This window comes from Phalacrocorax aristotelis, chromosome Z (genome assembly GCF_949628215.1).
Source record: "Phalacrocorax aristotelis chromosome Z, bGulAri2.1, whole genome shotgun sequence".
Classification (NCBI taxonomy): Eukaryota; Metazoa; Chordata; class Aves; order Suliformes; family Phalacrocoracidae; genus Phalacrocorax; species Phalacrocorax aristotelis.
Genome location: NC_134311.1, coordinates 52,071,253 through 52,096,670, shown reverse-complemented (window position 1 = coordinate 52,096,670; position 25,418 = coordinate 52,071,253). Strand labels below are relative to the sequence as shown.

Sequence of the window (25,418 nt, the reverse complement as noted above, 5' to 3'; positions counted from 1 at the left end):
AAGAAAACTTTGTTGAAAACACAAACAACTAAAATGGTAAGAAAACAATTCTATTTTAAAAAACCTAATTCTTAAGTAGTGTCTGTTGTGTCCATCTTCCCAGTACAAAGGTTTTAAAAGCCACAATTTTAAAACTTTGAAACCCAAAACTACAAAAAGATATGTTTGCCTATAGATATTGTAACAACAAATTCCAACACCTTCAGCAAGGAGTTGCTACAGTCCTTTTCAAAGGACAAGGTTTACTCTGATAACTGTTTCAATAAGCAGCTAACATGGAATGCTTGGTTTTTTTACACATTAAAACCAGCTTTTATCTCCCTTATCTAATAAACATAGATACCACAGCGTTTTACTAAATAATATTAAAAATAGCCGCTTAATAATTTCTAGTTACTCAACCCCAAAATTTCATATTACGTTTCTAACTCAAGACAAAATTCCACCTGCATTCATTTGCACATGGCCTTTAAAACAATAAACATGGATCATTTAAGGCCCTGCTGATTTGCGAGTAGCCCTGAGTTTAAGGTTAACAACAATAATTTTCAGAAAAAAAACATCCAGATTTTTCATGACTTAGTGAGCCACTGCGTGATATTACATCTCTCAACTTCATTTCAGTGAACACTTCAGCAAATAATAGAATAGTTACAATATTTTAGAATTCTGTTACATACTACCTGTAGAAAGACCATTTCAACAGAAATTGCCGTGCTGCTTTAGGAAAGCTGGGTCTTCCTTCATATGGTTTCAACGCTTGCATCATTACATTATCAAGCCAGGCAGCCCACTGCTCCAGAGTGCTCTGCTGTTGAAGGGTCATCTTGAAATCTGTTTCTAGTCTCTGAACCATGTTGTCATCACACTGGCACACCCAGGAAGCCTGCTCCTGTTACAGCACATGGCAACTTTTGAATTAACCATATGTAAGACAAAGCACAGAATGTAACTCCTTCTGAAAGATTAAGCAATTCAATAGATGAAAAGGACAAAACCCACTTACTAGACAAACTAAGAAGCAGTTTGTATTTTTGTATTTTTATGTCTATTATTATTTGTTGAAAGCAAATGGGTGGGAAAAATGTAACAAGGAAGAGGAGGCATTAAATAAAGAAATGAGAACAAACAATGGAAACGACAGAAGTATGTTGTAGTTTTCCACATTAATTTTCAAAAAAAGGCTTCTACTTTCCTCATTTGTGATTATTCTACTGGAACAATCAGGACTTGTCAGATTTTTTGGGAATATAGACAGGGCAAGAAGGAAGAAAAGTTAAATGGAAGGCTAAAGTAATAAAAGAAGCAGCAAGAAACCAACTGCAAAGTTCCTTTCATTCTGAAGAAGTTAAGCTTAAAGACAATTTCTGTTATATTGTAAAATAAAGGTTTGTATGTAAACACTTTATATGACTGGATTGTTTTGTTTGCTAACCATAGGCAGTAATAGCTTACACATTACTTGAAATACAACATAAACTGGATGCAAATGAAAAAACACACCCTGCATAAAATAATAAGCAATTTAGTCAATGTTATCAAGTTTACATAAGCATAGCTGGTCAATTCAGAAACTAAGAGACAAAACTGAAGACTTGCTAACTGGCAGCCATGCCCTTAAACTCTAGTTATCATGTGCCAAGTTAACACCTCATTCACAGACTCTGTATCTCTGTTAAACACATTACAACACTTAATCTACTCTGTCTTTGGTCAAGTACTCTTGATTGCCTTTTGTTAGGATTATTAACACATATATTAAAACACTCATTCACAAGGAAAAGAGATAAACATAGAACTACCAGTAATTCTGGAACGTTTCACTTTGCCGGGCAAAAGGAAGAAAATTCTTTTCCTCAGAGGAGCAGAAACGTGGAGAAATTAAGCTTAGCGAAAATACAAACTTACATTCTATAGCTAACTGGAAACTAGTTCTAATCTGCACTTATCTAATCAATTACTCAGGGCATCTTGTAAATTTAAGCATAGGCACTTAGATAATGTATACTAATGGTATTGTCTTTGAAATAATGAAACAGTCTCTACTAAAAACAATGCTGTGCATTTAATAGCTTTTAGAGACATGCAGAAGCTACACTACTGAGATCTAATTCGAAGATATCATTTATGCTAATACTAAGACATCATTCATGGTACCCATTCTAAGAATGTATTTGCTCTACATTTGCATAGAAGTTGGAAGAATATGTGCACTTCAAGACAGTAAACAGAAACATTATCCAGTTCTGATCTCTTACTTTCCTCAAGTGTAAGCTGTCACATTTGAACTGAATCACTGTACATACGAACCAGCAAAATATTCTCACTTCACTTTCTTGATAGAATAATGACAACTAACAATAAAGTTTAAAATCATAGAAGAAATGACTGTTGTTTTTTTTTTAAAAAAGCCTCTTATTTAAAGCTACATTTTACCTGAACATTGGCAAAATCAACACGGTTAAGATCATTGAGCATCTGGTTGATTTGAGAAGTATTCTGAAGCACAGCCCGAGCTGCTTGAGCCAGGTGATTAAGAGATGTGTATCTTCGCAGAGTCTGGGCAAAGGCACTTACAGCGGCAACCTGTGAAGAAATTAATTTATTTTTAAATATTGTACTCTTTATCTGTAGATCAATTCTACAGATTGAGTCTACCTTCATTTTAATACTCTATATTAATGAGTCCTCACATGTGAATTACGTCCTTGTAGCAGATCAGATAATGTCTTCCTTATAATTTTTTGACAAAGCTAAGTTATTTCCTCTCACATTATTTGATGCTTGAGGCTAAACATGAAATTTAGCACTGAAGTTAAAATGCTACTGCTTTTAGATGCTACTGCCCACTTGGTTTGCCATTGCAACAATAATACTGCAGCAGTTTTGTCTACCTTGGTTTGTATCATCCTCTGTGGAATATTGTTCATGGCATTTGAAAGCCAACCTTCAAGGCTTTTTGCAAAATTGCGAATGGCTTGGGTCAAGGCACCTGTGTATTAAAGAATAAAAACAGAATGAAAAGAAAGCAATGTTCCTGTCTCGAAATGTTTTTCACCCTCAGTATTTATGTACCCAGTGTCCAGTTCCGCTGTTTTTACTTACTAAAAGACAAATCCAGTCTAGGTTCAAAATGCCTCATTCAGATATAATTATGCAATAATGACTTCAGTTTGGGTTTAATAAACAGTTCTGACTTCCTCACCTAACAATCCTTCAAGAAGTTTGTGACCAGCAGTATTGTTTTGGGCACTTGTTTACAAGAACATCAGTAATTGCAGCGGTTGTTGTGATAGGAATTTCCATCACAAACTTTCTGCTTTCCATTTCATATAAGCACCTCTTTTAAAGAGCAAAACTCTGGAAAAAATTCCAGTTATTGGAATACTGCAGTTTTCTCAAACAAGCCCAAAGTAATCTTAATCCATCTCACGGTGCCGCTTACTTCAGTTTTAGGGAACAAAATCCAACGTGCAGTGCTTAAGGATGTCATCAATAAGCAAGATATAGGTGTGTCTTTCATGGACAGAAAGTGGGATTATTCAAATGGCTGTGGAATCTGTGTGCATTTTTGTTTCTTTACTAAGGCACCCACAAAACTGCTGAGTGGCTGACAGAGATTTGGAGAGAAAGTGAAGAAGCCCTTACAGCACTCTGCACTGCTGAAAAATATAGGTTTTAGTTTTTCAAAGGAGAAGGACAGGAATTATTTTCCCAAGTAACTGCACCTGGAAGAAAGAAAATCGTATCTCCTGAGTAGTACAAACCTTGCTTTCCCATACCTACCACTTGCTCATTGACATAACAGCATCCACTCAAAGGGCTGCAAAAAGGAGGAGACAAAAAGGAAAAACTACAGGTTTCTAAAGACTAGTAGAGAATGAACACAGCTGCAGAAGTGAAGAGGAAAAAACTAGAAAAAGGAAATGATACTTATTTTCAAACAGTTTTAGCTACACACAAGAAGAAACTGTCCAAGTAAACACTGACTGGATTCTGTTTATAAGGCTGAATATTCCAGTAGAGTAAGAAATTAATGCTGATATAACTTATCTTTGAGAAATATTTTTTTACAATTTGAATTACTGATGATCCTTTTTTTAATAGAGCTTTCTACTAGCAAAGAAAATTTACGAAAAGAAAAAATGTATTATTCCTGGCTTGTTTTTCACATCTCTTTAAATTTGCAGTGGAATCTGTATCAGTAATTTATATAACTCACCACACATTTGGACACTTAGCTGAACATAATTTCATCTTATGAAGTATCTGTATTAGCTGAACATTCTATGGTAACTGGTTTTTTTTCCCCTTGAGGTTTCCACATGAAGAACAAGCTTTTTTCTTCAATCCTGTCAATCACCTAGCTCACTAGTGAGGCATTGTAAATTATCTCTGTGCTCTTACTAATTAACTATGTATTCACTCACATTTTCCTACCTATAGAAAAAGAAAGTGCAAGTGGAAGAAATTGTAAATACTATATGAATGATACTTAGCCATTTAAGGAAAATATTACTGCTTTTTCACTTCTAATTTGCTTATTAATTATTACTCTTTTCCAACTACATATTGCAAAATTATTTGCATCACTGTAATGCTCATCTCCATTAAAAATATGGAAAAGCAGCTCAGGCCTTAAGAAACGCCTTTAACTAGGAAGAAAGAGGGGCAAATGAAAGGAATTCTAAGTTCTGAAGAAATAAAATAGCTAAAGTAGATAGATAATCAGGCATCAGCATTGTATAGAACAACCATGAGCTTCTCATGAGCTCTAGAGGTATCATATTAAATACAAAATTTTTCTCATACTCCATCCTTGAGTACACATTTAGCCATTACCAAAACCTTAAGTACCTACATCCTCAAAACCTTTTAAGTTCATCTGCCATAGAAGAACAACAAAACCGTTTCAAAGAATTACATGATGAGTATGGTGCAAAGTAAATGGCCTGGAATAGTTACATGTTAACGGACACACACTAAATGATGTTGCAATGGCAGTTACCATAGAAAGTTTGATTTGGTTAAGCACCTTAAAAGCTTGAGTTCTCAGCTGAAAACCCTGTGACATGCAAATCTCAAAAACAAGTAAATTTTTGTCTGCCTGGAATAGTGTAATACAGTGTGGAAATATGTATAGCATAAATCTCCACCTATGATAGAAACTAACTCACAGACAAGTTTCTTACTGTCCATTCTGTCACTTGTAAAGGTACAAAAAGTCCATTCTAAAACATAATAGCTCTAGTCTATTGCCAAGGACGTTAGATAATTACGGTCTTTATTCCTGACTCAAATGGACAGCATTTCACTTTTCTTGGAAAAGGAATTTTGCTGTTTTATACACAGCTATTCTTCATTCATTCTGTGGGTGCTAAACATTTTAGCTGGTACATTTAACATAGAGGTTAAAAATAAAACATTTTTTTTCCTTAATATTTTTTTTCCTACTCCAGTACTATGTATCACACAGCTGAGTAGTACAGTAATACTTTTCTAAAAGAAAAACACTGAAAATCTACACCTGAAAAAAGATAACCTTACAAAATCATACACTTTCTTCAAGCACTTTCCAAATGAATATTTTTTTTTTCCTATTTTGACCATCTGCTCTCTATATCTATCCATTTATTAAAGAAAAACATCATAAACATGCCTTTGATGAAGCATGTATAGTCTCCTTTCCTCTATGGAGTCCAAACTTTCCTATAAATATCTATTTTCCCACAGAAGATGATGAATTTGTCTACTTCACCCAGCTCCATTATTGTCATAGTCAACCATTAAGCACAACCTTCAGCCTTCTTCTTGGTCTCTTGTAATGGCTGGAGATATTTTTAATTCAAAAGCAGGAGTTAAAAACCTAATAATATTTTAAATATTAAACAGTGAAGAGAGAACTTGTACGGACCACCATTAAAGGAAAGCTGACTAGAAAAAGCCATTTAGTTAGCTGGTCCTAAAGATAAAAAGAAAAAAATACATTAGCTGTCTTCCAAAGGTAGTGGGTGGACTTCTGAGCAGAAAACCACTGGACTGTCACAAGATAGAAGTCCCTTGGGATGAGTTTGGCCTGGGATCAGATGATGTGTTTGCACCAAGAAGTCTGATAATCATCCCCAAAACAGGAATGTCAAACACAGTAGGTATCAATTATTCAAATATGACTGGAAATTCTAGAAAGAAAGAAATAGCATGAAAAGGACCTGATGTTATTGATGTTAAATTATTGTCTCATTTTCTTGAAACCAAGCACTGGCAATGCCCAATGCATCTTATGAAACAAGGCAGGAAGACACCACATGCTAGGAAGCTATCATATGAAAACTTCTTTAGAGAATGCCAGACTGTGCAGTAAAAGCAAGTGAAAAGCAAGGCATAGAGCACTGATTAAAAACCATGTCTGCACCACCTTTTTATTCAGAAAAGAACGTGCTTTTGGAAGAGAGGCTTTTAATTCAACCTATTACATTTGTGGGTTTATTTATCATTGCCTATTATATATATTATATATAATATATTATATATTATATATAATATAATATATATAATATTATATATTATATAGTGGTAGACTATATAACTCTAATATCCCACCTACCTGCATTATCATTAGACAGAAAAGTAAAGCATCAAATATAAACCAATGCAAAATGATTTATGCAAGTAATGGTTGTCAATAATTGCATATATTTGAGAAAACATTTTCCTTTATTCTGCTCATAGACGAAAAGATAAATTATATCAATATCTACCAAGAACTTACTCTTTCCTTAAGAAAAAAGGTAGAACTGCCTTTGTAAATGGCCGATCTTCAGATTCCATACATTTCAAGTTCCAAAAATCTTTTGGATCATACATAACGCCTATTTTATTTCACTAACAAACAAAAAGTCAAGAAAACTTTTCTGCAAGGCAGTACCTGCAAATATTCTTATGGAGTGCTTATTACTGCTGATGTCACTACAGCAGAATACATGTTCACAGCATGAAAAAATAGCTTTGCTAGCTGCACAACTAGATAAGTCCCTAATTAAAAAAAAAAAATTAAATCAACTTTATAAAGTGACAAATGTTTTTTAATGGAAAGGATGTAATATAGAGCAGTTATAAGGTATGTAGTGGGTTGCTAACATGAATTTTTTTAATATTTAGGACAGCATATCACAGAATCACAGAATCCCAAGTTGGAAGGGACCTCAGGGATCATCTAGTCCAACCTTTCTAGAAAAAGCACAGTCTAGACAAGACGGTCCAGCACCCTGTCCAGACGACTCTTAAAGGTGTCCAACGTGGCCAAGTCAACCACTTCCCTGGGGAGATTACTCCAATCATTGACTGTCCTCGCTGTGAAAAATATTCCGCTCATGTCCAAATGGAATCTCCCCAAGAGCAACTTGTGTCCATTCCCCCTTGTCCTCTCCATGTGACTCCGTGTAAAAAGGGAGTCTCCATCTTCTTTGTAGCTACCCCTTAAGTACTGGTACATGGTGATGAGATCCCCTCTGAGCCTCCTTTTCTCAGGGCTGAACAAACCCAGTTCTCCCAGCCTATCCTCATACAGCAGGCTTCCCAGGCCTTTGGTCGTTTTAGTGGCTATTCTCTGGACTCCTTCCAGCTTGTCCACATCGTTTTTGTAGAGCAGGGACCAGAACTGCACACAGTACTGCAGGTGTGGCCTGACAAGCACTGAGTAGAGTGGGATAACGACTTTTTTCTCTCTGCTGGTGATGCCCTTTTTGATGCAACCCAGCATCCCGTTGGCCTTCTTGGCCGCAGCAGCACACTGTTGGCTCATGTTGAGCTTCCTGACCACCAGGACCCCCAGGTCCCTTTCCACAGAGCTGCTCTCCAGCCAGGTGCATCCCAGTCTGTGCTGCACTCCTGGATTATGTTTTCCCAGGTGCATGACCTTACACTTCTCCTTGTTGAACTTCAGAAGGTTCTTGCTGGCCCACTCTTCCAGCCTATCCGCATCTTCCTGCAGAGCAGCTCTCCCTTCTGGAGTGTCTACTTCCCTGTGCAATTTGGTGTCACCTGCAAACTTCATCAGGCTACACTCGATGCCGTTATCCAGATCACTTATAAAGATGTTGAATAACATTGGGCCCAATATCGATCCCTGGGGGACTCCACTACTGACAGGTTGCCACTTTGAAAAAGAGCTATTTACCGTCACCTTTTGGGTCGGCCTGCCAGCCAGTTCCCCATCCACTGCACAGACCACTTGTCTAGGCCATAACACACCAATTTCTCCAGGAGGAGGCTGTGGGGGACCATATCAAAGGCCTTGGAGAAGTCCAGGTAGACAATGTCCACTGCCCACCCCGTGTCAAGCAGGCAAGTCACTTTGTCATAGAAGGCCACCAGGTTTGTCAAGCACGATCTGCCCTTAGTGAAGCCATGTTGGTTTTTCCCAATCACGTGCTTCAATTGACTTGTGATGGCCCCCAGGAGGATTCATTCCCTAACTTTCCCAGGGATTGAAGTACGGCTGATGGGCCTATAATTACCCAGATCCTCCCTCAAGCTCTTCTGGTAGATAGGGGTATCATTTGCCTTCCTCCAGTCCTCTGGGACATCCCCTGTTCTCCAAGACTTCTCAAAGATTATGGAGAGTGGCCTTGTGATGATGTCAGCAAGCTCTCTCAACATGCTCCAGTGGATAGCTTGACCCCTCATCGGGGTTCTGTAGTAGCTCATAAACTAACTCTTCCTTCACTGATGGTGGGTCAGTGTTTGGATCATACGGCAGTTTTGTTCCCAAATCCTGGGACCCAAAAGTGCTGGAAAAGACAGAGGTGAAGAAAGTGCTGAGAACCTCTGCCTTTTCTGCATTGTTGGTGACTGACTCTTCTGTTTAACAGTGGGCCTGTGTTTTCCTTCTTTTTCTGCTTGTGGTTGACATGTCTGAAGAAACCTTTCTTGTGATTTTTGACATCTATGGCCAGTTTCAATTCAAGCTGGGTTTTCTAACTGCATCCCTGCATGCTCTGGCAATGCCCTTGTAGCTCTCAGCGGATAATCCTCCACTTCTCCATCTCTGGTATGCTTCCCTTTTGGATTTGAGTAGACCCAGGAGGTCATGTTTGAGCCAAGGGGGCTTCTTGCTCTGTTTACTTCCCTTTCCTTTGTACGGGATAAAAAAGAGAGTTCTTGAAGAACTCCCAGCACTCACTAGCTCCTTCGTCTTCCATGGAAGCATCCCATGGGATTCCTCCCAGCTGAGGCCTGAGTGAGCTGAAGTTTACTCTGCTAAAATCCAGAACCCTTGTCTTACTACTGACCTTCAGGATGCTCAGCAGGTTCCTGACCTCCAAAAATATGTGAGAGAATAAATGCTTTATAAAGGAGTTCAACTGTCTTCACATAAATTCATCTTCTACCAAAAAGAGCCATAAAAAAACACTGCTGGAGCAACGACGGATTCTAGTAAAATTAACTGTGAAAGAAAGCTGTACTCCTGGCAATGGTTATTGACTTCTTCATACAGGATGTATGACAAAAAGAACAGTAGACTGGAATAATAAATTGGACTAAAAATTTCTGAGTTAATTGTTCATTGCCTTAATTGTCATTAAAATTTATTTCAGCAGGAAAGGAACAAAGACTAACTGTCCAAAAACGGAATCACAAAGATTATACGTATTTTTTTCAGACTAATCTAAGATTATATGTAGTGTTTAAATTAAGAACTATTGAGTTTAGTGGAAGGACTGAATGACATTAGTGTACATTGGCTGGGGGCCATAGAACTTATGTCTAAGTCTATCAGGTAGTCTAGATCTAGGATAAAAGGAAAACATTTTTATCTGAAAATACAATACACAGAGAAAGAGGTACCTTTAATATGAAACTGTACCTTGAAAACTAGATCTACCAACTGCACTAAAATCCCCAGTTAATTTTAAAATAGAAAGCACACATCAACTCATAGCACAACTTCCTATACAACAAAATTAAGGATAAATGATACGCAATACTTCCTTAACTTTCAAACTTATTCCTAAAGCTGCCCTGTGAGGCACAAGACACCATCACCATATACATGCATGCACAAAAATCCTTACAAAGTGTTTCAGGTGTTCAACTTACTAGGAATAGGTCTAAGGACATCAGGAATGAGAATCTCCACCAAAGCCTGGTACATCACATGGTCGCAGTTACACATCCACTTCAGAATAGACTCGTTCTTGCACAGAGTAATCAGCTTTGCCTTTGGAAGTCGACTTTCTATTTCACTCAGATTGCTGGTGTGAAAAAGGGTAGCAAATGAATGAATGATAATGCATTTACAGCAGATAAAAACCTGCAATATGTGTTGAAGTGTATTATTTTATAAAGATGTCATAGATGACTCAACTACACCCAACAGACCTTCTTTACACGTTGTGTCACATGGGAATGGATTTTAAAAATGCCTCCATAGCTCTGCTACAGCTCCTAAATTATGCAGAGGTATGAATGATCCTTTTGGCTTAAAAGAACTGGATAGAATGCTGGGAAAAGACACATTTAGTGTAGTTGTCCAAGCAAAGGAAAAAAAAAAAAGAATGACATGATCATTTCAAGACTGCACTTTGGCATACATTCAGTCTATACATAAATTTAATTTGAAAAATTAACATGTGAAAAAAATTATTACTTTGCAGGTAAAACCAGTATGATTTTTTTTATTTGACACTTGTATTATATTATCATGAGAAGCAGTAAATAAAGACAAACATTTACTGACCTTGGTTCAGTAATAGTAGTGCCATCAGGTGGAGCAGAGGGAGAATAGCGCCAGAAAGTTTGCCACAATTTTTCTATCAGGCTGAACTGAAGATTCACAACCACATCCAGTATTGCCTGAGAAAATAAAACTCAAGTACAGACTGTCTGCTACCGAGCTTCCCCCCACTCCCAACTCCAGGTAGATCTATAGCTTTTTGCCTTCATCACATAGTGGAGTAAAGGTATTTCTCAAGTTACCAACATCCATAAATTATCCAGCACTATAAACTTGTGTGCACATAGACCTGAGTAAGGCCAAGTGCACATGCATTGGAAGCCTCCAGAAATGAGCATGGCCTATGTAAACATATCAGAGGTATTCAACTAATGAAAATATTTAGTGCTACTGCAAACACAAAGGAAACCTGCCATTTTATTAATTTTCATAATTCGGTACAGGTTTGAAAGCACCTTCAAAAATTACTTTAAAAAACATATTGTCCAATATCACATGTGGCTTAAATGTCTCAATGTTTCTTTAACATGAGAAAAAACTTACTGATTTTAATGTAAAAATAAAGAAATTACAATTTAATCTGATTTACATTTCATGTTGCCTAAACCGAAGACCTGTATGTACAATCTGAAGTCTAGTTTCTCTAACATTCTGCTAACACACACAACTACATTCTCAGCATCTACTATATATTACTTTTTTCCCCCTGTAGAGGGGACCCTCCAGAAAAATCTTTCCTTTTTTCTAATGTCCTTTCCAATGAAATAAGCAAAATATCCTGGGGAAAAGTCACATACCACTAACATGGCTGCAATATATTTAGTATTACTGTCTTGTACTGGCCTTCACTAGAAGTCACGAACTTTAAAAAATAAATGGTTTATAGGAAATACCTCACAGTGCTCTCGATAAAGACTCTGCAGTGATTTGATGTCCTCAAAGGTAGTACCATCTGGTAGAGAAGATATTTCAACTTCTCCGAACTCTGGAAGTACTCGAGATGCATCTGTTTCCACGACAACATAATGAAAGAGGGCTATTGTGAACAGTGCCAGTTACAGTATGATTAAGAAAAAATTTAAGAATGATATGAAGTATATTCCAAAACGTCATAACGTTCAAAGAGAGAAGTCTTTCATACCCGTTTTATGTTAAAATTGTAAACAAATTTAGCCAGCATTTTTTAATAAAAAAGAAATATAAAATTATTCTTGAAGACATTAAAAAGACATCACGTATCTACTACATGTATATAGACAAGCTAACACACGTTTTCAGAGTATTACAGGATGATTACAGGATGAAGAAAAAATATCAATGTATGAAGGACTAATCCTTGAATAGTTTTTTTTCTTGTTCAGGTGAAGAGTTTCTATGTAGCTAGGTATGATGGGGCTTAGTAGACTCAATATGCATTTTTATTTGAAATTTACTAGACCTAAGTAGAGCCAATGTGTGCTTTTACTACTTGTCACAAATGTTTCCAAGAGCAAAGTGTTGGACTGAAAGGTACCTGGAAAGGAAGATTCAAAACATTTTAATGCTATCCTTATATTCCCCATTATTTCAATAATACTGAAATTAGGCCAGAGGATTTGGTGCTTGAAAATCCCAAACAAATAAGCCTACACTGTCTGTAATAACACAGCCAGAGTCTTTCTACGTAAACAAATAACTAAATCACCATTTGTTTCCATTACTGAGAATACATGCTCAGCTAGTTCAATGAATCCACAACTTGGACATTTTTAAACACGAACTTTGGGGTTCTAGTTGAAACTATTTGGTTCTTTCCACTTATAACACCACAGCCCACTTTCAAAACAGCCCACTGGATGGCTAACCTGCAATAGCAATGCCCCCCCTTGTATGAAATAAAAGGCACAGTAATGCACATGCAGGGAACACCTTTCAACACAGGAATTTCAATATGCATGTCTAATATAACTTGGCACAGCATCTGCATTGTGATATGTATAATATTAAATATATCACACAAATACAGAATTTGCATATTTTTTCCTTTTATACTTACACGATACATATTATATATTACATAAAGCTTACAACATAGAACATGTAATTTAAGTGCTTTTTTTTCCTGTTGTGAGAATTTTAAAGCAGACATGAAAACTTTAGAAGGAAATATTGTGCTAGTGTGACTTGATATTCACAGTGATAAAGAAGTCCATCTTACTTATTTACACAGCAGTATAAAACCTGCTTTCATACCTAAAAACTGTTGATGATGTTGACTTTGGGCAATAACAGTTTGTTCAACAGATGTGCCTGTCTGTTGACCACTTCCTGTGAAGCCATCTGCAACTCCATCCACTTTCTGCATAGGCTTATACCTACAAAAACATCAAGTACGAAGTTATCCCTTCTGTTCACTTCTTCATAAATAAGATCATACAAACTATGTTCCCTTTGATTTCTCATCCCAAAATAAAATTTTGAGGAAAAGTAACAAAACGATTTACACATTTTCATTTGTTTTGTAAATAGCAGAAGAAACAATTACTAAGGGAAGCTAGAGCATTAATAATGCATTATAGAATTAATAGAGGTGATATTACAGCACCACTACCAGTTTCTTGTGGAATTTAGCTTAGGAAGAGCATACCATAAGACCAGCTAATTTACAGCAAAAGAATCCAATCTTTCCCTTTCCAAATAGCTTGACTTCCCAATAATTATGTAATTCAAAATTAATGTTTCACTACCTTAAGAAAAAACAACTACTGTCTGAGGATAGTGAAAGACTTCAAAGTCCAACAGACTCCCCTCCTAAGCTTAGAAGGCCTGAGATGCTACTTGGAAACCTAAACTCTTCATTAGTCAATTCTCAGCATCTTTTATAAAGGACAAAAATCACAACGATACAAATGGGAATTCTGGCTTGGATGGTCAAGTGTTGTCTGAACAATCAGTCTCACAGGCTGAAGATCATGCCTGTCACTTCCACCACAACTGAGAATTTACTCTGTCCCAGGTCTTAATGGTAACGTCTTGGACTCTTTGCACTTTTGAAAAAGAATTGCAGCCACTGGAAAAGAAAATAAGAGAAACCCCAAAGCTAAATAAAGTGTGTTTTAATGATGATTCAGATTGGAATTGTTGTGCAGACTGTAGAACTCCATGCTAACTTCAGAAATCTGACAATAAATTCCACCCTCAATGCATTACTTTGAGAAGCAGTTTAATCAGTTGGAAGCATTTTATTTTGTTTCCATTAAACATAAACCAGCATTGTCTCATGTAATTACTGAGATTTTCTTTAAAAGGAAGTTCCCATAAAAAACACCCGTTCCATATCCTAGGCATTCCTGACATGAATCTAAATATACAATAACAAAAGACAGACAGAAAGTACACTTTTCAACAGAAAGACTGCTGGCCTGATTTATAGATTATAGATTATATATATAGATTTATAACGTTAGGAATTTCAATGCTTGGGAAAAAAAGATGACACTTATAGCTATCCTGTCTCTAGGACATTTATATCAAGTTTCACTTTCTGCAATGGTTCAATAGCATCTTATACCTGTTGAAGACAATAGTGAAACTCTAGTCAACTTTAATAAAGAATAAAATTTCATCTTTGTTATCACAGTAGCACTGAACTCTTCTGGATGAGCTTGTTATTATTTGATAAATCTACCTGCAATCCAGGCAGTTCATCTGGGAAGAATTCTTAACTTCTCTCTCATTATACATTATAATTACAAATACCAGGCAGAAGATCAACTTCAGGAAATATTTGTAAATCTAAACCCAGACCTTAAGACAGTTCCATTACATTCTGCAAAATGTATTCTTTTACTGACCCTTCAGGTCATGAAACAGGATTCAAAATGTTTGAATGCATAAAAATAACACTCATTTAAGAGTTCTTCAGTTATGCAAAAAAGCTTTTAATTAAAGTATAAAAGCCAACTTAATCCTTTGGTGCAGGGAATCAGAATTATCCACCTACTTACTCCACCGTGCTTTATATAAAATATGCTCGGCAAATTCTTAATTCTGGTACTGTGGCAGGTAACTCATCACAGGAAGTAACCAGCTGCAATAGCATTAGCAAATCACTTGCAAAATGAAACCAAAGAATGAAAAAAATTTAAAAAACACTTTTTCAGGAGCTTCAGATGAAACAGAAGCAGACACTAGTTAATAATTTTAGATCTGCTGTCTTTTATGTACAAGTAGAGCTTTAACAGTTTACATCTAACAGCGCTCCATGTTATGTTCAGCTAAATTCAAGCCATTTTTGGTGCATGGAAAAAATAGTTACAATTTTCTAACTGGTAAGAGAGTTAATTTTTCTGAAATTATCCAGCCTTTTACTCTGTTCCTCTGCTTTATGCAATATTCAGTATTTCTCTACTTTACTCAATACCTTATTTCATCTTTTATCCTTTTATTTTGTTTTAAATTACTAGGTGCTAGGAGACTGGGAACAGAAAATAATAACTGACCTTACATGACTACTACAGCTTTCTAATGACACTTGACCCAGAAAGGACACCATTTGAATTTTATGTAGGTTAGCATAAACACAGTAAAAGTTTGCAAAGTGTTTCGTTAACAACAGACATTTTCTCAAGTTGTGCAAAACTACGAAAATTAAAAAAAACCAAACAACCTAACCCACTGAAATCAGGACATGGAGTCAGGTAATTCAGAAATAATACTGAATAATACACTGGTCCCACTTAGTAGTTAATTTAGAATACAATTTCATTGACTTCCATAGTCTAACTGACATAACTTCGTTAACAGAAACATCGTCTCTCTCTGCAGAACAGATTAATAACTTCCTGACTAAAATTTATGTGCAGCAAATCATCCATATTCATTAGCAAGATAAAGCAAAAAGGAGAAATATAATAAAATGCCTGCTTGGTTTGAAATGCACATATGAAATTGGTAGGGAAAAGAAACAAGCTGAAAACTATCAAAACTATGAGAAGCCAAAGTGGATTGACTAAGTCACAAGATGGCCAAAAAACAGACAGCAGCTTCTTCAGTTGATTTTTCTGCAGATTTTGTTGTTTGCTTGTACTGTTGCCATGCTGCCACTATTTGGATTTTATTCTAAGCCTTAGAATTTAGTATTTTCCTGAAAATTACAAGTCATGCTCTTATGCAATTTATAATATTCTCTTTTTTCTTAAAAACAAAGGTTTCTATCCTTCTGGCTTGCTAAAAATGAAACTGTAGGGGTTCTAGAACAAAACAAAAGTAATCTTTAAGGATTCACTTTTATTTTTATTTTAAATCTATTATTGTGATTTATTACTAGGAATTCACTGACATCTGTGAGAAGTGAGTTAGTGTAATGTATGTGTAATGTATGTTAAAGCATTTTACTACTGTATGCAAATAAAATGTTGCCATTGATGCTACAGGGAGGGGGGTGGAAATCAGTGTTTAAAATTAGCAGAAAGCAAAAGTTAATCCAAAGTTTGCAACACCACACGCAATACATACTAAACCTGTTAAGTATAGGAAAATTGAGGAAACTCATAAGCTTTTAAAAATCACTGAGGATGCAAAACCCGCAAGTAACAAAGAAATACCTAAGAAGCATTTGGATGCTATCAGGAAGTTTTGGTGCATAGATCAAGTTTGTATTTGTTGCTTTCTAGTGTTTGAAGAAAAAAAAAACACTTCCAAGTATACTGTTGTGCATACATCATAAGGCCTCAAAAATAATGTAGAGGCAGTATTTCAATAAAAGCATGGTTATCTGAAATCAAATACAGTAAAACTGTGAAGAAATCTATGGAATGCAAATTTCATGTGTGTGCTTTTAAAATCTCTCTCCTCGGCCTTGTTGAGATACGTCTAATCTATAAGCCTACGTAGAACTTTCTAGTTTTTCAGAACCACAATCACCTCAGCATCATAACCATACTACACACAAAACATCTGTGCTTGTTCAAAAGAAAGACTGTCAGTTTTTACTTGATGTTTGGACTCAGAGTGGCGTGGTTTAAAGGTAATGTTTGACTGAATTGTACCCAGGAAACACAAGAATACAGGAAAGAGAACAGCAGAAGAATACAGATTATTTTCTACATGAAATAAATACACAGGGTAAACAACATTTATAGGAAGCACTGATTAATGATTTCTGGTTAGAAAAATAATATATGTGTTAGATGAATGTCATAATGTACAGAAGAAAACAATACAGTTACTGTATTCATTAAAAAAATCTTAGCTGAATGTTCAGCTCCTGTAAATGAAAGAAGGTATAATCATGTGCAAGAACTGAAAGACAGATTGGAAGACAAGTTGGAAAGCTGGAGGTTTACACTGTTTTGAATGCCCTGAGAAAAGACAAGCATACCTGTATCAATATCCCTAGACTAAGCCATGCAGATAATTCAGCTTCTAAGCCACATACTTCTACTCATGAAGAGCTAAAAATGCAACTAACAGCATTACATACCATCTGATATTTATGTCTGATAAATCTCAGACCCTTGAATTCAAGCCCAGAACAAACTCTGAACGTGAACGTACAAGAACACTTTGGGATATTCAAGGTATGCAAATAGAAAAGACGCATGACCCTCAAGTTAAGAAAAGGAACAAAGGAAAATTATCTGTTGCATACAGTCAGTCTACTGTCTTTGCCAAAAAGGACTAGAAGTGTTTATCCAAATTGATGCGTCTGATAGAGGGGGTAGAATTGGTGTAACTACACAGAAAATGTATGTTGACTGCAATTTACCACTGATCTAAAGGACAAAAGAAACATTAGAAATTTTAATAAAGCTGAAGAAAGAGCAATGTTACCCTAATTATGTAATTTATAATATTCAGTCCTTTAGTTATCTCTTAATAAATCCTGCCAGAAATCTTCAATACTCTAGGATAACAGTGATAAAATACATACAGATATATATCATACATTGAAATCAGATACTATGCATGTTCTGTACATGTGGAAGAAATCTTACTTCAAAAATACACAATCACTTTTGAATTGTGCACTGAAAGTTTTAAGTCAAGCCATTTTTATATTTAGCATTTCTTTTTTTCACCCAAAATCCCAGCTTCTGAGGGCTATAAAATGCAAGCATATCAGTTTCCATTAAAATTAGTCATGCAAAATATACAGACATTTTTATTTCAAGAATGTGGTATAAAGCTTGACATGTCGTGACCAAAGACTACCCTAAAATTAAAAAGTAAGGCTACAAAGAAAGAAGAATGGACCAAAGGTCATGGTTGCTTATACCAGAGAGTGGCTGTAATGAAGTACACCGGCTAAACTGTGGAATAATTTAATATATTTGTTAAATCTTTCTCTAAAATGACTATTATAATCAGCACATCCCAATGAAACAGAAGTGTTCTGCAATCATACCTGGCTTTAAAAATCCCCATTTCTATTAGAAAATTCTGCAGTTTTCTGGTTTAGACAAGAATAAGTAAGTTCAAGTAACAGTGGTTCATGAGTTTCCACTTTTCAGTGAAAATTTCCTCTATTTCATTCGAAAATCATCTTCATTCTATATCCTGTTCAGTATTGCTAGTATGTCTGATGGTAGGCAGAGGAGAGACAATATACATTTTTCATATTGCAACTGTCTAAGTCTGGCTAGCTCCTTGGTCTCTGCACTTTATTTATTTAGGATGCTGAGATTTTGGAAAGACAGAAAATATTTTACTGAGGTCTGTGTACCCTGAACAAAGATCCTCAGAACTACTGTGTAGGAAGAGTGCACCAGCAGGACTAGGTGAAAAATGCTTCTATTTCTAGGGTACCTAACTGGACATCACAAGATTTCAAGAGTATAAAGAGATCAGTGTGCATTTTGTCTTGAAAGTCAAGAAGGTAAGTAATGTAAGTTCCTGAGCAAAGAGATATAGCTTCATCTAGGAAGGTATACTGGGACAGCTGCTTTTAAGGATTTAATAACAAAGCCACTGTTATTATTAAGATATAATAACATGGCGGTCTTTTCTGCAGTCAGTATTGCAGAGAGGTGACAGAAGCTTCCACTTCTCTCCTTTTCCTGTTCACTGCCATCTTATTGCTAGCCTCAGTGGAAAATAATGCATAACTTTTCTACTACAGCACAGTATTTTTCATGTAGCAACAACCTTTTCAGCATAATTATCCAGTGCTTTGTAGTTCCCATCCTTCATCAATACCTTCACAGATTAATATGAATTGAGTACGAATGGGAGTATGCTTGCGCATGCACGTGTGTGCATGCCCAAAACCTATATGTGGTTTCATTTAGGTATAATCAGGGAACAAACTGACATAAAGATAATGTGAAGAAAATACCACTGAGCATACCTAGGTAAGGAAAACAGGGGAACTGCTAACACCACAGATGGTGGTGTTAAACAAAATAATAAAGCAAATAATAAAGAAAAGCAGTACCCACTCCTAAGAGTTATATAATGCAAGTTCAAAATCACTTTGTCACTGTTAATCAAGAAGAAAAAAGAGGTGATGATGATTTGATACCAGGCATATATTCTTCTGAAACAGTTTTAAAGAAACAATTCTAGTTAGACCATTGTGGCATATATCTTGGTGCGTACATGTGATTTCGAGTCTGAAAGAATGAAATCTGTATATGAATGAGCTACAGTGGGTAAAGTAAGCTTGCCTGGAGATTTTGTAAATATCTATCACCTTTTCTTACCATATAATCCTACTATGATTTTTGTCACAAGAACTTCCTACATGACCATATTAGAAGACATGTCATGCTTCTGTATTATGCCCAGCACAAGACAGTTAAGACCATGTATCTTACCATGAGTATGCATTTAGTGCTGTAACTACTTCTGGAAGTGACAGTAAAATAATTTCAAAATAACGTGGTATCTGTGTTTGAAGTTGAAGTCTGAAGCTGTGTTTTCAATATCCCAATTATGTCCAAATATGCTTAATACACTATACCAAACTGTTCATTCAACTGGATTTTTTTTTATTTTATAATAGCTCTAAAGATGTCTTCCTTGATAGGCTGCCATTCTACCTATGAGTTGCATGAAATTACACGTCTTAGAAACTTCACTTTAGGGTAATATAGGAGGCTAGTGACATCAGTGAAATGAACATCAGTATATTTCTTTGAAATTAATTTTTATTTTTTTCCTAAAATTTTCTGTTCAAGATAGTTTTTCATATGCATAGTCACATATTCTTTCACTACCAGCTATCCCTTTTGTGGTCACTGTGCCACTGCTTTCAAATACTTCTAAGCTTTCACAGGATCCTCAGGAACAACAGATGTTGAGGGAAAAGACTCAGATCAACTTACGGGCAAACCATTACACTCACATTACTTCTTTGCAGGGAGAGGAAATAAACACCAAACTGAATTTAATCATAAGCTCTCTTATAAGCAGCTTATATGTATAATGATATAGTAATGGAAACAAACAGCAAAATTTGAAATAGAAGCTCTTACTGCTTTTCTTCAGCTTGCGGGATAAGAACTCAAGACAGTTAAGAAGAGTCTGTTCATATCATACCTCACTTTATCATTATTACTTTTTGTAAATTTATGACAATTTCTAGGTGAATATTCTCTCTTGTTGACTGACACCTAACTTCAGTGACATGAGCCGGATATCTAGCAAACTTTTATTTTTCACAGCAGAAAAGATGAATGGAAGTTGCATTAGAATTTCAACTTCTCCATGTAAGGAAAAGTAGGGCTTTATGAACTAGAAATATTACTAAGTACCCATGTTCATTTCACACTTTACCTCTGTTTCTGCTGCATGGGCTGTTGTCTCATTGCCATATATTGCATGTCCTCTTGTAGTCGATTAAGAGGAGAGTCTGGCTTGACACGAATCCCATAGTAATGATATTTGGAGTTCCCCCTTTGTGAAAGACCAAGAATTAAAAAAACAGTAACACTAGTTTTATGCATTTACATTACATTTACTTTACAATTTACATTGACTGGAAAATAATACCCACAAATCAGGCCTGACTCTCCTGTCATATCTGTTTTATATGGGTGTCATTTTACTACCTCTGGGAGAGTAATTCACCCTCTCTGATCAAGCATTTTAACTTGTAACTCTTTTGAGTAAGAAAAATAAAATGCAAATACATACAACCTATCTAGTTATGGAGAAACACAATTCTTAGTAATTTCCAAACAACAAGCTATATTTTATTTGTACTGAAAAAAGTCTGCAGTGTATTTATCAAAATGTAAACATAAACAGTCAGAAACAGAAGTAGAAGTGTAACAACATCTGGAAAAGCGTAAAACTGTTTAAGAGTAAGAGACATAACTGACAGAAAATGACTGTAATATTTAAATACAGGTTTTTTTTATTTTTTTGACTAGCAGACAAGTTTCTTACTCATTACTTGCATTTTCTATTAGAGTTCAGGGTTTCATTAACACAAACCTAGTTCCAAGTCGTCTGGTCCGTAATCCCATGAAAATTGACCGTATGAGTTTTCCAAAGGAGGCAGCATTTACTGGATCCAACTTGTGTTCCTGACAATGTCGTAAGTAATGGTTGTAAAGGGTACTTCTCGGAAGGCTCACTCCTTCTGCAGTTTCATAGTTGTCTAAAAGCCACTGAAGCTATATCACATACAAAACAAAACAACAAAAAAAAATCATTATTACTTCACTAAAAATATGTTAGCCATACAACATTAACTGAAGACTCTTGAAAACACTCTTCAGGTCTACTAAACAATTACTTCCTTCTTCAGAGATTCCTTAAATGCTAGCTGTACCATAGCACTTCAGGATCTTCAGAATTACCAGGAAATAGCAGAACTCATTGCACTTGTGACCTCAGATAAACGTCCACTTCTTAAAATATTTTTGATTCAGTATCACACACCAATACTTGATAAAGATGTCTATGCTTTGGAGACAAACTGTTAGTACTGCAAAGAAATGAAGTAATCATGAATGTAATTCACATAAATTGCAGAAACCAAACTCCTTGGACTAACAGCAGCTAGTTAATGTATTTGTATACCTGGAATATTATACTGTATTTCTTTGCCTAACACTAAAAAACATTGTGACACCTAACTGAATAGGATATTTTTTACTGTCAGATACATAAATGGAAAAAGCTTTCGCATCTAAGTTCAAGAGAAACCTAGATAATGTTGAAAATAACTGGTACATCTATAAAGCTGTAGGGATACAATCCCTTTCAGTTGTAGCCTGTTTGTCTTTGACTTCCAGGAGGTACAGAATGAGATTCTTGGAAATATATTAAACTTTTCATGTCATTGTGATAGGTAATTTTAGACACAGGCAAGGAAAGATGTTTTATGTAACATCATTGGACTTTCCAAGTAGCACACACTTAAGAAACACTCCAGCTGTCACTAATACACAAAAAAGTAAGAACAACAATTTAATACTCCTAGACTTAACATTATAAAATGACAAAATAGATCAAAAATAACATAGGTTGAGGACACATTTAAATTCCAGCATTTTAGTGTTTTGATACACTAACATTTTCCTTATCTTTCCCCAGTTCTTGCCATGGTTTCAGTTCCCTGAAATTTTCCTTTAGATTCCTTTCCTTGAATGATTCACAAATTTAATTTTCTTTTTGAACTTTATTTCTGTTTTCCTAAATATTTATACTAAAATAATACAGTGTGAATATTCAAGCTTGATAACATCAGAGATCTTACCAAAACTCTGGATTTAATTTGATTATCCAGTGAAAAGGCAAACTGAGGACGTTGTGTCTTCAAGACTTGCCACAAACTTTTACTCTGATGAGCTAGATATTCACACAAATGTGTAAAAATTTTCAATTTTATCCAGCAAAGCAGTAACTAGTATAGCCAAAAAAGAAGTTATTAAGCAACAATAAAAGATATACATGGTCTATGTGTTATTCCTTTGCAGAATTACTTTCTGCTAAGGCTGTACACAAATTCTGTTCCATCAATGTTCAGTGTAACTTATCACGCAAAGAACGTGAATATTTTAGTGTGCAATAGCCATGAAATGTTTTACTCCCCTGACCTTTTATCACAAAACTGTTATGTACTGAAATACACATGATAACAAATATATTTAATTTATAGCTATGTTTTAGTCACAGTGTGAAAATCACCAATACAAATGTAAAAACATTACTATAAAATTTACTCTAGACCATTCAATCACCACTTCCATATTTGCTTTTTTTTTTGAAAACACGCTCATAACTTTTCCATGTTTCTTAAACATAAGGTCTAGAAAAATATACAGAAGTAAGATGTAAATGTTGCCAAAATATAAAGTTTTTAGTTCAGTTGCAGGTAATTTTGCATTTCAAATAGACAAAATTAATAACTACAGTTCATTATCTTTATATCAGTTATCATATAATTATTTTAGAAGTCTTAACATTCACAAGTGCTTCCAAACTGAGCACATTATTTTGAAATAAAGCTTTAGAAAAAGTATCATTATAAACAATAAATTTTATCTGAGTGTATTAAACTTATTTCACTAAAGACGTGATATAAGCCTGTCTGGGCTTAGAAACAAAGGTATTTTTATCTTTCAACTGTTGCGTTTTGTCTATATCAAAATCTATTACTACATCTGTATTTACATTTAGATAGCATTTTGCATATATTATTAAATCTCTAATTTAATCAAACAGATATGGAATGTGAAGTACTTCTGTTTTTCCCAAAGGGAAAAACTTTGTCAATCCCAAAAGACTGACAAAAAATAATTACTTTCCAATTACATTCTGTATGTAGCTTCAAAGATATTTTCCTCCAGCTGGCTTCCAGCCTATTACGAATCACCTTAAGTGCACTTTATTAATGATATGAGTTTCTAACACGTTATTTCAACCATAACTTGCATTGTTCAACACACACAAAAAAATCAAAAGGTAAGTGTAATATAAGAATTTTTGCTCCTGGGTGAAGTGACTGATTAGTAAAGGCCTAAAGTCATTACTCGCTTGATTATAGTCTGGAAGAAAAAGTGCAGTTAATATATGATTTTAAAAGGAAAATTTGGTATGAATTAAGAAAAAAATCTACCAAGATGAAATATAATTCCAAAACTGAGCTGTGCCTGTTTGAATCCTGGATTTTTACCACATAGTACTGACCATACTGTATGGGTAAGATGGGTAAAGGTATGAAATATTTACAGAGTCAGACCTGTTATATTGACTACAATTAGGCTGCAATATTTATAAAACATTCAACTATCAATTAATCAAGTTAAGTCAATCTCATGCAGAAATAAATCAGGAAAGAAAACAGAAGAAACGGCAAAGTCATTAAAATGAGCACACATTAATTCAGTAAAAAACCGAAAACAAACAAACAAAAAAACAAAAAAAAACCAAAAACCAAACAACCAACCTAGAAAACCTGATAAAGGTATCATAGTGAGAAAATCCCAATCCCAAAACTACTGTTTTCCCACAAATTAATAACATCTGCAAAGTGAAAGTTATACAACTTAGAATTCTATTTTAACACCTATCAAACCCAATTATTTTAATAAATGCCAAACCATTAAAGTAAAAATCAAGAACACTTCAAAGAGACAAAGACTAAATCTATACTTAAAATTCCTCCATACTGTCCTTAATGAGTTTAAAGACAATAAGCATTGCTTTAAAAATAGGCAAAATATCAGTAAGTTCGATCTTGATTGTTAACTTTTTCCAAAATGACCAAGGCTAGGGAAGATTGCCACAAAAATATGTACCAGGATTTTTTTTTGTACCAACCAAGCCAAAGATATATCCCTATCAGAATAATTTTGAAAAAGCCATCACAGTCAAGAAAGAAATATCATTATAAGACTTAACAGTTGGATGTGAATCGCATGATTAGGAACACATTGTGAACAGTGCATAGGACCAGGCATGAGTGGAACATAGTTTACGGGGGCGTGGCAGCTTATCTTGTAATTCTTCTTTGTTTTATACCAACATTCTGGACTTCATAATAGAACTGAACACAAATTTCTCAACAGTTCAAGTGTTCCAAGTCTTAACATAAATTTCTGACACTTTTCCAAAAAAGTTATTGTTTCTTTAAAAATGGCATTTAAATAATAATTTTGATATTATCTGTCTAATACTATATATTATTATTTAAATAATAATTCTGATATGGTCTTATCTTCAAAACAATTATTTTTGAACATCCAAGGTAGAATCTAAAAGTCCTTCCATACAACATTTTGTATAACTTTCTGTAATATGATTTTCCTCTTTCAATTCTGACATTTTCTAAAGAAAAAAAAAAAGTTTGCTTAAATTTCCCACAAAACAATTCTAGTTTTGACTTTGAAATCACCAGACCCATACAGAAAAAATCCAAGCCCCAACCTGCTAAAACATACATTTTAAATTTCATTTCTGAGGGGCAGGTTCTGACACCATATTCTTACATTAAGACCACAAACCTTCTTCTGTAAATCAATAAATGAATTTGAATTTATATCACTAGTAAAGCTGAGAAGGAAAAAAGAGGCGAGATGAATACAAATAATCAACATGGCAAAAATACAAAATACAAAACCAAATACCAACAGAAAAAAAATCCAAAACATTTCAAGAAAGACTAACAACTTACAAAGCAATATTACTATTTATATAATAAGTTTAAAAATAACTTTGGGCCTTCTTCCTTTATTTTCAAGTTACT

The 25,418-nt window shown here is 34.9% G+C and overlaps 1 protein-coding gene across 4 annotated transcripts in view; it reads right to left on the bottom strand.

The window, feature by feature from the left end:
* RFX3 (regulatory factor X3) overlaps nt 1-25,418 on the bottom strand; it is a 131,887-nt gene that overhangs the window by 4,211 nt on the left and 102,258 nt on the right. For all 4 annotated transcript variants that reach the window (XM_075078543.1, XM_075078542.1, XM_075078541.1 and 1 more), the window contains 9 exons: nt 21,158-21,339; nt 20,495-20,614; nt 12,968-13,089; nt 11,629-11,741; nt 10,739-10,854; nt 10,099-10,253; nt 2,895-2,992; nt 2,437-2,586; nt 684-892 (listed from right to left, as the gene is read on the bottom strand). In XM_075078543.1, the coding sequence (XP_074934644.1) occupies nt 684-892; nt 2,437-2,586; nt 2,895-2,992; nt 10,099-10,253; nt 10,739-10,854; nt 11,629-11,741; nt 12,968-13,089; nt 20,495-20,614; nt 21,158-21,339 (1,265 nt within the window). The remainder of the gene's footprint in view (nt 1-683; nt 893-2,436; nt 2,587-2,894; nt 2,993-10,098; nt 10,254-10,738; nt 10,855-11,628; nt 11,742-12,967; nt 13,090-20,494; nt 20,615-21,157; nt 21,340-25,418) is intronic.